Below are 14,610 nucleotides of genomic sequence, written 5' to 3'. Positions count from 1 at the left end.
TGTAGCAGAACGCGGCGTGGCATTGATAGAGCAGTATAATCGATGCTTAATGAAAAATGAAGAACAGCTTCAGTATTTATTGCAAGTAGTGACAGAACACAGAAAACGATATCCTAATTGCAATAAAAATAATTTTATAAAACTGTAATAATTTCAAGTTAGAAAAAATTTTATGAATTGTTGTTAAATATTGTTTTTTGTTATAATGAATTGATTGTTTAATAGAATTTATTAGTATTTGGTAAAAAATAGAATAAATTTGTTATAAAAGAGACCCAAAAATCATTTGTTTGATAATTTTAAACTTTATATTTATGTATTTGTACTTTTTGTGAGTTACGTATGGAGTAAATAAGCAAAAAAAAAAATTAAAATCTCAAATTAACAGAATTCAATTGATTAAAAAAAAAAAAAACAATATCAATATAAAGTATGATTTTTTTTTGCAATTTTATTGGAAAATATTTGAAATTTTTGATTGCAAATATCTTTGAAACGGTTGATCTGAGGAACTTTGACCTTAAAACGTTTTTTGTAGAGCGTGAAATTTCCTATAAGACCTCTCTCTGGGATATTGCGTAAACAAGCCATTCCGAAGTAATTAAAATTCAAAAATAAAAAAAAGTTTTCTCGTATTATTTAAATAGAAAAATTACAAATGAATTGAGGCAAGACTTAATATTAATATTAAGGGTTCTAATAGGCACCAAAATTTTTGTTTTTAAATGTACTTTCAACTTTTCAACACCATTAAAAAAAAAAAATTTTTTTTTTTTTTTTAAACACCCTAATATATATGTCGGAGATAATATCGAGCTGGGTTTTCCTAGAGATAGGGAAATTCCCAATATTTTAGTTTGTCTGTTAGTTTTAAGCAAAATTGTAAAGCATAGAATATTTAATAATTATTTATAACTTGAGCCGATTATAATTTTTTATGGTTATGGCAATGGGCTTGAGTCCGGAGTGACAATGGTCACCAAACGTAGCCGAGGTCACAGGATAGAAGTAAAAAGTATACAGTTAAAGATATCGACACACAATGAGGGCTGTCGAAATATTTTTTGAGAGAAGAAGTACTTAGGGTACTGAGACGAGTAGTTCTCGTTGAGCATTGATCAAGTAAAGATCGCATACATCCTGCTGACCCCGGATTCGTTCTCGGTCTCATTCCCCAGCGCTTTTACCTTGTATATTAATTATATTTGGATAATTAATCGTAATATTGTTTATACAAGTTAGCGTACATTATATTTCAAAATTTAGATCAGTGTTATATTTTAATTATTCTAAATTAATAAATAATTGAATAAACGAATCCAATTGACTGCACTAATATATATATACAGGGTGTCCCAAAAGTCACGGACGCCATTGTAGCATCTGATGAAAAAAATAATTCTAAGACGTAAAGTCCTTAGCCATTTTTCAATTAACCGCATAGATAATTAATTATTAATTAAAAATAACGTTTCTTTATTTGTTAGAGAGAGAGAGCGCGTGTCCAGTAAAGTATGTGCCAAACAAAGACACAACTAACTATATGACTAACTAGTTTCTATAGCTAACGTAGTCACACATATTTACTTACACATTCACACGTGCAAGCATCTTCGTTGGAACGCACTTGACTTGACACTAGAGCTCTCTCTCTAATGCATAAAAGGACGTTATATTAATTAATAATTAATTATCTATGCGTCTGATTAAAAAATGGCTAAGGACTTTTCGTCTCAGAATTATTTTGTTTATCAGATGCTACAATGGCGTCCGTTTTTTCTGGGACACCCTGTATATTAGGGTGTGCACTTATGAGGTTTTTGAGCACTTCAAGTCAAAATATATTAGTGTTTCAAAAAAACAAACTATTTTTTTTTTTCCGAAGAACTTTGAAAATTCTTCAGAGTATCCCTAATCGAAGACATTGTGAAAATCTCAGCCCTTAATATTAATGTATAGAGGTGGCTGTAATTAATTTTTTATTTCCATTTAAATAACATAGAAAAAAATTTTTTTTTACTTTTGAATTTCGCTAGTCAACAACGAAGCATTTTATAGCTATGATCGATACATATTCTTCTAGGAAATTTAACGATCTACAAAAATTGTCTGAATGAATATATGCGTACGGAGAACCATTTCGGAATTATCAGGCCTTAAACATCGAACTGTTTAAAAAAATGATAATATTTATTTATAAATACGAAAAATCTACTTAAATCACTTAAATAAACAATATTATATATCAAAAAATTAAAATGATAAATTTATGATAAAATTTCATGAATTACGAAATTATAATTTTTCACTATTTTTAAAAAATTTTTTGCTTTTTTAAAAATAAATTATAAACATGAAAAAGAAAATTATTTATTAATTGATAAAATTTATGAATTATCATATTTTTTAAATTGTCATGTACTGTTACGAAGATACTACTTCAGTACTTTTTTGTAGAGAATTAAATTTCCTACAAGAATAATTGACGAAAAATGCATAAAAATTTTTTTTTCGTAGTTTTACCGGATGAAAACGTAAATAAATTTTTTTTACGTGTTATTTACATGGGAAAATAAAAATTCATTGAGCTTCATGAAGAATTGAGATATCAAGCTGCGCTTTGATGGGAATTTTTTTTTATACCTTAGAAAAGCTTTTAAGATGATAGGCAAAAAAAGTTTTTTTTTTTGGACCACTCTAGTATATATTGTAACGGAGTGTTACACTGGTCCTTCATTATCCGCATTCTCATATTCTTATTATAAGGTCCTATCGCAAATGATACAGTAAGCAGTATAATTTCAAGACCAAGCGCTAAAGTAAAGAGTTAATAAAAGGAGAAAATTCTAGGATTGGCTTCCAACCTGACACTTCAAATATTTTATCTTTTTAAAGATTTATGTTTTACAATCGACTGGAAAGTTTGTATAGATTCTGGAAATTTAAATGAACGACTTTCAGCTTCAAAATATTTTTTTTATTGCCCTACTATCTCTTCTCACAGAATTACAGGTTATTAAGAATAATTAAGATTTTTCGGTAAGTTTTTTGATCATCCAGCTTTTTGTGAATAATATATATTACCTGTACTAACAAATAATTATTTCTAGAAACAGTAATAGTAGGTCCTGCAACTTCATAACATCGATTACATGTGAATTCTTGATCCCAAAGATCGATAGCTCTTATATATTTAAATCTTGATTTTGACCTATCACTTCTGTACAAATTATGCAGAATCGATTAAACAGTTTCTAATAGATTTATTAAGTCTTAAAAATATAACATTAAATAAAGGTCGACTTTGTACAAATAAATGTTTGCGAATCGCAATAACAAAATAATTTAAATTCGATAAATAATAGCTAAGTGATGTCTTGACATACTATTTTGTTTCAGTATATTTTAAAGATCAACATAATAAAATAGTAAAAAAAGAAGAAAATTTTTTTATAGATTTTATTCACTTTTTTTTTTTGTAAATAACTTCTAATCAGCAAAAAAGTATTTTCAGATAAAACAAAATATTCCTCACATAAAAATTGATAAGATAACAGTGAACGAGTCTTTTTGTGCCAAATTATTGAGATCAAAATTAGATCATTTTCAATTACCTTGATTCTTGTAATATTTACTACCTCTTGAGATTAGTTTCTATGAAGTGTTGGATTTTTATTTCAAACCTCTTAAAAAAAATATGATCCATTAAGAAGTTTAGGGAAACAATATTTGTAACTCGGTAAAAAGTAGAAGCATTACTTTTCATTTGTGTAATTATTTTCACATTTTGTATTAGAAAAAAAAAAGCAGATAAAAATAATTTTATACGGAATTTTCAACTGTTAAGATTAAAAATTTTCTTCGCGCGCATGTCGTGTATGTGTTATTGTGAGTAAAATATTTTTGTTATGCATTAAGTGAACGTACTTTTTTTACTATAATCGTATGCATGTAAAATAGAAGATAGATACTAGATTAACTAGAAAACCAATTCTTTTCAATATTTTTTTCTTTGTCTCAATACTTTTTTTTTTAATCAGGGGCCTATTGAATATGATTTTTGATAAATTGGTCAATAGTTTAATTAAAAATTTTAAATCTATGAAATTCTGTCTATCTTTCTGTGGAAATAATTAAACCTATAATCGGTTATTGCCAAGAAATAAGAACAGAATCGAAAACATATACAACTTATAGATGCCGTTGTAATGAAATTAAAAAAAATTTACTTTTAAAAATAAAATATTGGAAACTATATTTCCTTTTTGTATAAACTATTGCTATAAAACTTATACTATATTTAAGCAAAGGATTTGAATTAAATATTTTCATTTTTCAGTAACTTTAAAAACTATTTGTACACCCAACGCATATGTGAAAAAGCTTCTTACTTGAACTAAAAGATATTTTTAATTTGCAGTTACCCATGAAAGACTAAAATAAAAGAAAAATAATAATTTTTTAATGAATATTTACTATTGCAATAATTTTTTAATTTATTTGATGATTTTTACTTTACATGATTACTTAGGAACGTGTAATAAATACTATCAAGTGATGAAATATCACTTATTCGTTTTTAAGCAAATAAAACTAAGAGCCGAGCACTTAAGGATATTCCAAATGTTTTTTTTCCTTCCAAGATCTAAAGTGAAACGAAATAAAAATTAGATTTTATACGAAAACTGATTTGAATAATATATCTACTCGTTTATATTACTAATTTTTTTCAAGCTCAAAACAGATAAATATTTACATTTTTGAGCTCGAAAAGCTAAAAAGTAATTATATTTATTAGCTAGTTAACATGTTAACCAGTACATTTTCAATTTATTTTTTAATTTTTATGTTTAATTATAAAATAAGAATTCATTATACTTTTGAGTTCATATATCACTGATTATAGTAGACTAGTAAAATACGTTTGAAACTGAACGAAAACTAAAATTTCAAAACAGTAGATGGGCAATAAATAATTCTAATAGAAATTAAGAGGGTTAAAAATGATCTGTTTTTGATCTCAGGAATTTGGCATAAAAGTCCCGAATACAGAAAATGAAAAAATTAAGAATTGAACGTGATTTCATGCCATTGTCTATTTTTCGTTATTTGTATTATTATCTATCACTTTTCTTCTATATAACTAAAACCATTCAATAAATAACGTTGCTAAAAATTGAAATAGATTTTGAATCAATAATGAAAAGTTATATCTCTTTGTTTCGGAGATAATACATAAATTGAAAGTTTTACATATAATAGGTTTAACTTTTTTACAGAACACCAAAAGGATCCAGAGGCATAGTATTATTTGAAGAGTGATCCGAAGATTGTTGCTGTTGTTGCTGCAGCTGGATTGTAGAGCCGGAGATTTGATTATTTATCAATGGTATTTGTCCCATTATCATGCCGCCAGCAGAAGTATCCGCCATTGTGTTCATTACAAGGTTGTTAGTTGGGATAATTGGACCTCCTGGAGGTATATTCTTCATTCCCTGAACAAGAAAATACATATATCACATAAAGATGTATGAAACGGGTACCAAAATGGTGTTAGATATCGGTGTTTCGTTAACTAATCTCAGGAATATGATCTCATGATAAGTGATACCAGCAAATTTATCCTATCAGAGGACAAGGGCATAGCCCAGTCGGAGGTTGTTGGGTGTAGCCCCCAACTCTACACTGATAAAAAACTTAACTTGATTCAAGAGAACAAATCTTAAACCAAGAATACTATTTTTGAGAAAATAAGTTTCTTGAGAAAAAAAAAATTCTTGAGTCAAGACATTATTCTTAGTTTAAGTATATTTTTCTTGGTTCAAAAATTTTTTCTCGATTAAAGAAAATCATTTTCTTCAAAACGATGTCCTTGGTTCAAAATTTTTTCTGTGTGTAAAGATAATTTTTTTGGAGATGTATTAGAAGCCTGCCCTGCGACCAGCAGCACACGCTTTGCTCGTGGCATCAATGGCACTCGTTTCGCTCGGCAGGCATCAATACGTGCTAAAACGTACTTATATAATTTATACAAATTTGATTTGTCAACGTACTTTCGGCCTTTGTAGAGTAATAATCGAAATTTTTTGTCAGATCATTTTTTAAGTAGAGTTATTCTCTTGTGCTTAAAAAAATGCATCGAATGCCGCAAGACGCATCAAAGTAAGATTCGTTCAAAAGATGTTGCTGAAAAATTTTGAAATTTTTGTATTTCTCTCACGTGAAAACTATGGCGCCACTTAATCAAGCTAGATTTTTGTAGACTGCGTGCACATATGACAAGAAAAACGGACGCCAATAAATAAAAAAAAAAAAATCTGTAAAACGGTTGACCCTAACGGCCATCCCTGCAACTTCCCGTTAATTCCATATCTAAGCGCTTAAAATTGCAATTATAACGTTTTTAAGCTCTTCGAGCTCAAAGAACTGATAGAAGTTTAATAAAACAGTATTTTTTGAATTTTCAAACCACAATTACTTCTGAATTAATAAACCGATTTTCACGTGGTTGGCAGCATTCCACGCAGTTTTTCAAATTCTAGGGTACTTTTAAACACAAACTGATCAAACTGAAAATTTTAGAGAAATCCCGGGGAAAAATGATCAGACCTGATCAGGCATGAACAGGCATGAGTCTTCAGGCTTGATCAGACATGGTCAGGTCTGAAAGCCCATTGTTACTTTTAATTAATTATTTTGCTTAATTTTATGGATATAGTACTAAATAGTCATACGCAATTCTCTATAGTGAATTAAAATAAAAAAAAATTTTTGATTTAATTTGATTTTTATTTTTAATTAAAATAAAAAAAAATGATTACATATAATTGTACGGCTGTAACACCAGCAGTCACCCATCCAACTACTAACCACACTCAATGCTGCTTAACTTTGGTGATATCTGTGCGCCTTGAAGTTCCCGCCTGCTGTGCTGCTATCTTATGTCACAACAATTCTATGAAGTACATAACTTATCAAATAAGTTTATCATAAATCTAATATAAAAATTGATTTTATAATATATTTTGATAGTCCTAATTTATTTATTTAACCGAATCTCATTATAACATCACATTTATTTAAATAATAAAATAAGTAATGATTTTAATATTAGGCAGGAGCAGAGCAGACTAAAACATCCCACAGGAAATGTAACAAATTTTTTAATTCAAAATTAATTAAACATAATGATAAAAATAATTTTGCACGTTTTGTGATGAACAAAAAAATTTTTATCACATCTCTGACTATACAAGTCTGATTAGATCTACCCGAAAAAAAATGATCAGACCTGTCCATGCCTGTTCATGTATGATCAGGCCTGAAATTAGACCTGCTCATGTCTGTTCATGTATGATCAGACCTGAAATTAGACATGGTCATGCCTGTCCATGTCTGAAACGTTAAATACGCTGAGGCCTGATCATGCCTGTTCATGTCTGAAGTGTTAAATACGCTCAGGCCTGAGCATGCCTGTTCATCCCTGTTCATGTCTGAAGCGTTAAATACGCTCAGGCCTGATCATACCTGTCCATGCCTGTTCATGCCTGTCCATGTCTCAAGCGTTAAATACGCTCAGACCCGATCATACCTGTCCATGCCTGTTCATGCTAAGGACCAAATATGCTAAGAAAAATTTTTTGAATATGTTCAGTGTATGTACATTAATTTCGATTAACAAATTTGTAAATTATCAATAAACGGTATATTTTATTATTCAATAAATAAAAGTATTTTGATTATCATCAAAAACCTACCGTAGGGTAAATTTAATTAACTTTTCTAAGCATGGACAGGCATGAACAGGCCTGAGCATATTTAATGCTTCAAACATGAACAGGCCTGAGCGTATTTCACGCTTCAGACATGAACAGGCCTGATCAGACATGAACAGACATGAGCGTATTTAACCCTTCAGACATGAAAAGGCATGGACAGGCCTGATCAGACATGAACAGGCCTGATCAGACACGAACAGGCCTAACCAGGCATGAACAAACATGGACAGGCCTGATCAGACCTGAGCGTATTTAACTCTTCAGACATGAACAGGCATGATAATAATAATAATTTTTATTTAATTGTACTTAAGTACATTAGCTTTTAGCTATTCATATTTATGTAAATATGTATATGTATACATATTTACAAAACATATCATACATACAATAAGAGACAATAATTTATGCCTGCTCGTGTTGCTTTGGTATCGATGAAAGTTTGGATTTATGAAAATTTGTCCAAATAAATATGAAAGTTTGTAAAAATGCTGATGAATATAAATGAATAAAAGCACAGAAAAATTTACGTATAATTTTATATAAACACAAATGATTCTATGTAAACTAGATCATCTATACAATTTTACAGTTGTTCACATGACCAACTGAACAAATAATATTCCCTATTTTTAAAAATACGCACAACTAATAATATGTTTATTTTATTTCAATTCCAAAAGTATAAATGGATAAATGAACATTACTATAAATGAAAATTTATAAATTTACTAGTTAATAAAAAATATCATTTCAATAAATGATTAATAATACAAGTGTATAAAAAAATAAATGATACATTCACTTAATGAACTTATGTATTTAAAAAGATAGATCCGGATGTAAAAAAATTATTATAATTATTTGAACAAGAGAAATTGCGGATAAATAATCGTAATGAATGAATGTAGAAATGATTTTATGAATAAACGACATTATGGACATTAGTATTTTTAAAGTTGTGTATAAATAAACATTTGTAAACATGATGATCGGTACAAATGAAAGTTGTCCGAATGGATATTTGAATAAATGAAATTCTATCCAAATAAATCAATAAAAATGAACATCTGCATTAAAGTTAATCGGTAAAAATGAATATTTGTCCAGAAGTTAAACTGTCAAAATAAATATTTGTCCAGAAGTTGAACTGTCAAAATGATTATCGGTTAAAAAAAAGATTTCCACGAAATCTCTTATCTAATATATAAAATTCTCGTGTCACAATGTTCGTTCCCATACTCCTCCGAAACGGCTTGACCGATTCTCATGAAATTTTTTATGCATATTCAGTAAGCCTGAGAATCGGCTACTATCTATTTTTCTAACCTCTAAGTGATAAGGGGTGTTCACCCCAAAATTTTTTTTTTTATTTTTTTGATAAAATTTTTTTTTTTTTATTTTTTTATTATGTGGCATAAAAAATACATACAACTCTAAATTTGCACTTGTTTATCACCAACCCTTGCTTTTTAATAGTCATTTTCATAATTTTATCATTTTCTATCCCGCTCGATAACATCAATTATTATCACTTGGTAAGTTATCCCCTCCATGTGTCTACCGGTGTCACTTCTCACCCTGTAGACAGCACGGAGTAGGGATGTTACCTCTACAGTTTTCGGCTATTATTAGTGTTTATGCTTCAAGCGTAGTAGTTAAACATTTTTACTATCTCTGTGTAACTCTCATATCAAATATATTCTCGAGTAACTTTATTATTTATTTATTAATAACTAATATTATTGAATATAATTAATTATTAATAACTAATAAAATTATTAATTTTGAGTGTAAATCGCACGGTCAGTTAATTAAGTGACTTACATAACCTCTAAAATACTCAACACGTGTCACGAGTTCCCGCAAACAACGGCTATTGAGTTGTAAGTATAAATTATTTTTTACGTTCATTATAAAATCAAAAATTATTCTTTCTTATTTATAACGAAAATATTGTTGGGAATGGTGAAAAACGAATTCGGTGAAAGTTAGATTTTTATTACAATTGGGAAATTTTTTTTTTGTGTTTACTTATAAGAGCTCTAACTTCGACAGAATTTTTTTTTTTCACTATTTCTAACAATATGTATTTTCGATATAATTAAGAAACATAAAATTTTTCGCTTTCGTGAAACTATCTAATTTTTACATGTATATTTAATGTAATCAAAGATAAAATAAATGATTAATATAATAATTAAATAATTCAATCAGTTCTATTCATGTGTGTTTTGTATTGTACAGTGAACAATGTCAACAAAACGCAAAGGGGCCAATTTGAGCCGTGATACAAATAAATCTAGAAGCATTCGAAATAGAAGAGTCCAAAGAACCGAAGAACAAGTTCAGGAAGAAAATACTGGAGCGCGTGTGAGAATGGCGCAATTTTGCTCTCTCGAGCGCTAGTAAGTTAATGGGCAATGACCGATACAGCCGCTTCGGAAACCGTGCGGTAGGCACATGCAACCCTGAGAGCACCTCGCCGCTGTACTGCCGCCATCTTTCACAAAAAATATAATTTTTGTGTAGTTTTGAGCTCTCCGAGCTCAAATAAATCGCTGTTCTGTGCTTTTGAACTCTTCGAGCTCACAAGGCCAATGGAAGTTTTAGAAAACACTATTTTATAAATTTTCAAACCGCCATAACTTTGGAATGAATTAATCGATTTTCTCGCATTTTACGGCAGTCAACGCAGTTTTTTGAGTTCTTTAAAAAATTTTCAAGCGTACACTGGTCAGACTAAAAATTTCGTAGAAATTCTGAAAAAAAACATTTTCTTCAATTATTTTCGACAACGATATCTCACGAACAAATCAACCGATTTTGACCGGGCTGGTGACAATCGACGTGGTTTTTTGAAGTTAAGAGCTGATCAGTTTTTGAAATTGATCGGTTCAGCCGTTTAAAAGATATTTCAAAAAAACGAATTTTTGGAAATTTTATTTTTGAGATTTCTCAAAATTGATCGACTCAAATTTTGTAAATGAGTATCAGAATTCTAGGGGCAATGGAACTATTCAGAACGCCGCTTATTTCGATCGAATCGGATGATCCGTTCAAAAGTTATGAGAAATTTACATACATACACACACACACACACACACACATATATATATATATATACATACATACAGACACGGTGACATCACCACGGAAATAGTCAGGAACGCTTCCTAGGACCTCAAAATGTCGAGATCTGATGAAAACTCGATTCTCGAAAAACGGGGTGAAAACAATAACTTCCCGATTTTTGAAAATTTTCAATTTTCTTAGCGGGAAGTTAAAAAAGTTTTAAGTTTTCTTAATTTTTTACATCCACGTACAGCCCTTTGAGGGTGAAATGTTATAAAGTTCGTTCTTAATGGATGGCAACATGCTTATAAAATTACTAGCTGACCCGGCAAACGTTGTTTTGCCATGTGAATAATTTATAAAGAATTTCTAATGTCGAAAAAAAATTACTAACTTATTGGAAGTGTATAAGGATGTGGAATATAAGTGAAAAAGGCCTGGAGCGCTGTGAACGATGAAGGAATGTTGTTTAAAAATAACAAAACACCAAACATTAATTGTTTTAATTTATTAAAAGTAATAATTATTTATATAATTAATTAATTACATAATATTAATCTCTTAATGCTGCAGCGTGAACAATATTTTTTGTTAGCCGGTCTTTAGCTAATACAAACAAACTTGATGGTTTACCCACTCGAGAGCATGCAACGTATAATTGTCCGTGTGAAAAACATGGTGTGCTCAAATCTAAGCCACAAACAGACATTGTTTGGCCTTGGGATTTATTAATAGTCATTGCAAATGCCAATCTAATCGGAAATTGAATACGCTTAAATTGAATTGGCACATCTGTGGGTATAATAGGTATTCGTGGTATCAATATATTTTCACCTCGAAACTTGCCATTTAAAATGGTGCCTTCGATAACGTTTTCCATTAATTTTTTAATGACTAATCGCGTACCGTTGCATAGCCGTGGCGGGTTCAAATTACGAAGCAAAATAATTGGAGATCCAACCTTCAATTGTAAGTTATGTGGTGGCATGCCTGGCAAATCTAGTGAGTTCAAAAACTCTGTTGGAAAATTTACAGCTTCAGTGTCATCGCAAACTGTATCAATAGATTTATATGATACCAAGTCTCCTGGCAATAACTGTTGTATCTTCAGATTTAAAATGTCAACGTCCACATTTTTTGCAGCTAACATTGCTCTTTCTGCAAGCCACTCGAGATTTATGTAATTCGTGTGTACATCGGGAAATATTTGTTCAATAAGAGTATCTTGCGAATCAATGATTGTGCAGAAATTATTCGCTAATTTTATGTATCCAGTTTCAGCTATAGTGTAGAGTGATTTTTCCATCGCCGATATCTAAGAGTTGTTTTGAGAATGTTTCAGCGGATGGATCTTGAAGCATTTGAACGCGCATATTTACTTCTAGCTGTACTATTTCAACATTACGCCACAATGTCGATGATTTTAAGCAGGCGTTGATTTCATCAGCGTATGTTGAACGTGGAATGACGGGAAGTGTTTGTCTGAAGTCACCTGAAAGGACTAACAGAGTGCCACCAAATAGTTTGTCGTTGTTTTTAATATCTTTCAATGTCCTGTTCAACGCCTCAAGCGAATGTTTGTGTGCCATGGTACATTCATCCCAGATGATAATTTTACACTGTTTCAGCACTGTGGCTATGGACGATTGTTTTTTTATGTTGCACACTGCGTCAGGGTTATTTTGAATATTTAGTGGTAGCTTAAATACTGAATGAGCTGTTCTGCCTCCATCCAATAAAGTTGCCGCAATGCCCGATGATGCAACGGCCAATGCGATGCCATTATTGGATCGTATTTTGGCGAGAATTATCGAAATAAGGAATGTCTTGCCAGTTCCACCTGGTGCATCTAAAAAGAAGAACCCACCTTGTCCTGCTAAAACTGCGAGCATAATGCGGTCGTAAATGGTTCTTTGTTCCTCATTCATTAGTGGGACATTGCGAGTAACAATCGCCGCCGTTTCTACAGTGTTGTACTGCATTTCACGATTCATTTCAGTGTTCATTAAATCAGTTGCACCCCGATTTGGCGAATTCATACCGAAATGACTGAGTGGTAAGTTGGCAATGATAATGCAAAGATCCTCAATAGCAATCAATGCTTCATTGTACATATCGTCGCTGAATGTTATCGCTAGATCGTTACACCGTGTACGATGTTGATGCAATATATCATCAGTCATTGAATCTTTGTGATTATCCCACAATATCTCTGCTCGGGCTGGAAAACATGTAGTCAACACTATAGCGAATAGTAGACGAATTTGTATTGCTGTACAGTTCAATGCTGCTTCAGCAAGCATACATTCCCACTGATTGTCATCTTCTAGCAAGCCGAGTGCAAGGCATGCATCTTTATACGTTGTATACTGTTGCCCGTTCACTTTACGTATATCTTGAAATGACAATGGGCCAGTAACATTAACCAACAATAGTCGAAGATAAAAGCACTCAGTCTGTCTTGGATTCACTGTAAATACTCGCTCCAAGGCGTTTGATTTGAATAAATTGGGGCATGCATCAACTGTCACCAGTGAGCCTTGCTTGCGGGGTAACCATTGTTTTGTTTGAGCCCATGTGAAATAGCGTGGTATTTGTGAATAGAATAAAGTACGTGCAAAGGCACCAAAATCATCCGCACAATTACACAATTCAAAAAATTCAGTGAGTGTAGTTTTTGGTGGATTTTTAGCACGATCAATCGCTGGCTCGTTCGTGAAATATACACGCTGACCATTTTCAAGATGAACAGCTAACTGAACAACTGCTGGATCCCGTTCATGAATTGGAAAACCAAAGATACGCCAAACAGCTTCATTGGAGCTGATGTACCGACCTATTTGGTAGAGCGTTATTTCATCGTTTTTATTTACTGGAGGAGCATTCACATTGGTATTTTCCACTCTAAACACCGCCATGTCACTGCCTTTATGGACATACTTGCAAATGTATTTGATGCTCTTCACAGAACTGCAGAACTCAACATTAATATGAGCATTGTATGTTTTGCTCAGCAAGGGCGAATATGGCACGACCCAACAATTATCAATATCAATGTCTGTGTTGCTGATGTTTTTAATAAATGATTGTCCGCCATTATCTGGATTCCTTCGACGATATATTGGATATCCGTCGACATTTGTGATTGTATCGTTAGTGAAATCTTTAGGGAAATTTTTTGTACATTTTCCATCTGACATGCAAGGCGATGAACGATTAAAAGTACCGCATGGGCCATGAATCATGTTTGCTGTAACAATATCAAACAGCAATTGATCAGTAGACGGATCGGGAATTTCTGCAGAAATTATATTATCTATTTCTTCAGTACGGATTTTGTCGATTAACCAAACCAAAATGTGAGCATCAGTTGAATGTTCGAATGGACTTCAGGAACACGTTAGAATCTGGATCTGTGCCGATAAGCAAACCGTTCAATGGTTCCCGTGGTGTTTCAATTACAGGTAGTTGTACCTTCTCTGACGCGCAACATATCCCGGCTGGTTCATTTTGGAATTTCAAAGCATGACAATACGGGCATTCTTTGTTCATAGCACCAATTACTACTTTTGAATGAGCATAATATTCAATATCGGGCTCATACTGGAATGCTAGACGCAGAAATGATGTAGCTACAAATGCTCGATGCGCCTGTTGGCGTTGTTGGTCATTCGCTCTACGTCTATTGACATTAAAACGGTGTTATTGTCGTTGTTCTAATCTCATGACTTCATTGCGTTTAGCTCGTGTATCGTCT

The 14,610-nt window shown here is 31.5% G+C and overlaps 1 protein-coding gene across 1 annotated transcript; it reads right to left on the bottom strand.

Moving 5' to 3' along the window:
* Positions 1-5,273: 5,273 nt before the first annotated feature.
* Positions 5,274-14,405, bottom strand: LOC123259044. Its single transcript, XM_044719306.1, has 3 exons — positions 14,285-14,405; positions 12,563-14,151; positions 5,274-5,495 (listed from the first exon to the last, which is right to left on the bottom strand). The coding sequence occupies exons 1-3, from the start codon at positions 14,403-14,405 to the stop codon at positions 5,274-5,276; spliced, it is 1,932 nt and encodes a 643-aa protein (XP_044575241.1).
* Positions 14,406-14,610: the final 205 nt, after the last annotated feature.

The sequence above is a fragment of the Cotesia glomerata genome, linkage group LG2 (assembly GCF_020080835.1).
Source record: "Cotesia glomerata isolate CgM1 linkage group LG2, MPM_Cglom_v2.3, whole genome shotgun sequence".
Lineage (NCBI taxonomy): Eukaryota > Metazoa > Arthropoda > Insecta > Hymenoptera > Braconidae > Cotesia > Cotesia glomerata.
Note: the sequence above shows the minus strand (reverse complement) of the source record. Positions and strands in the feature narration are given on the sequence as shown.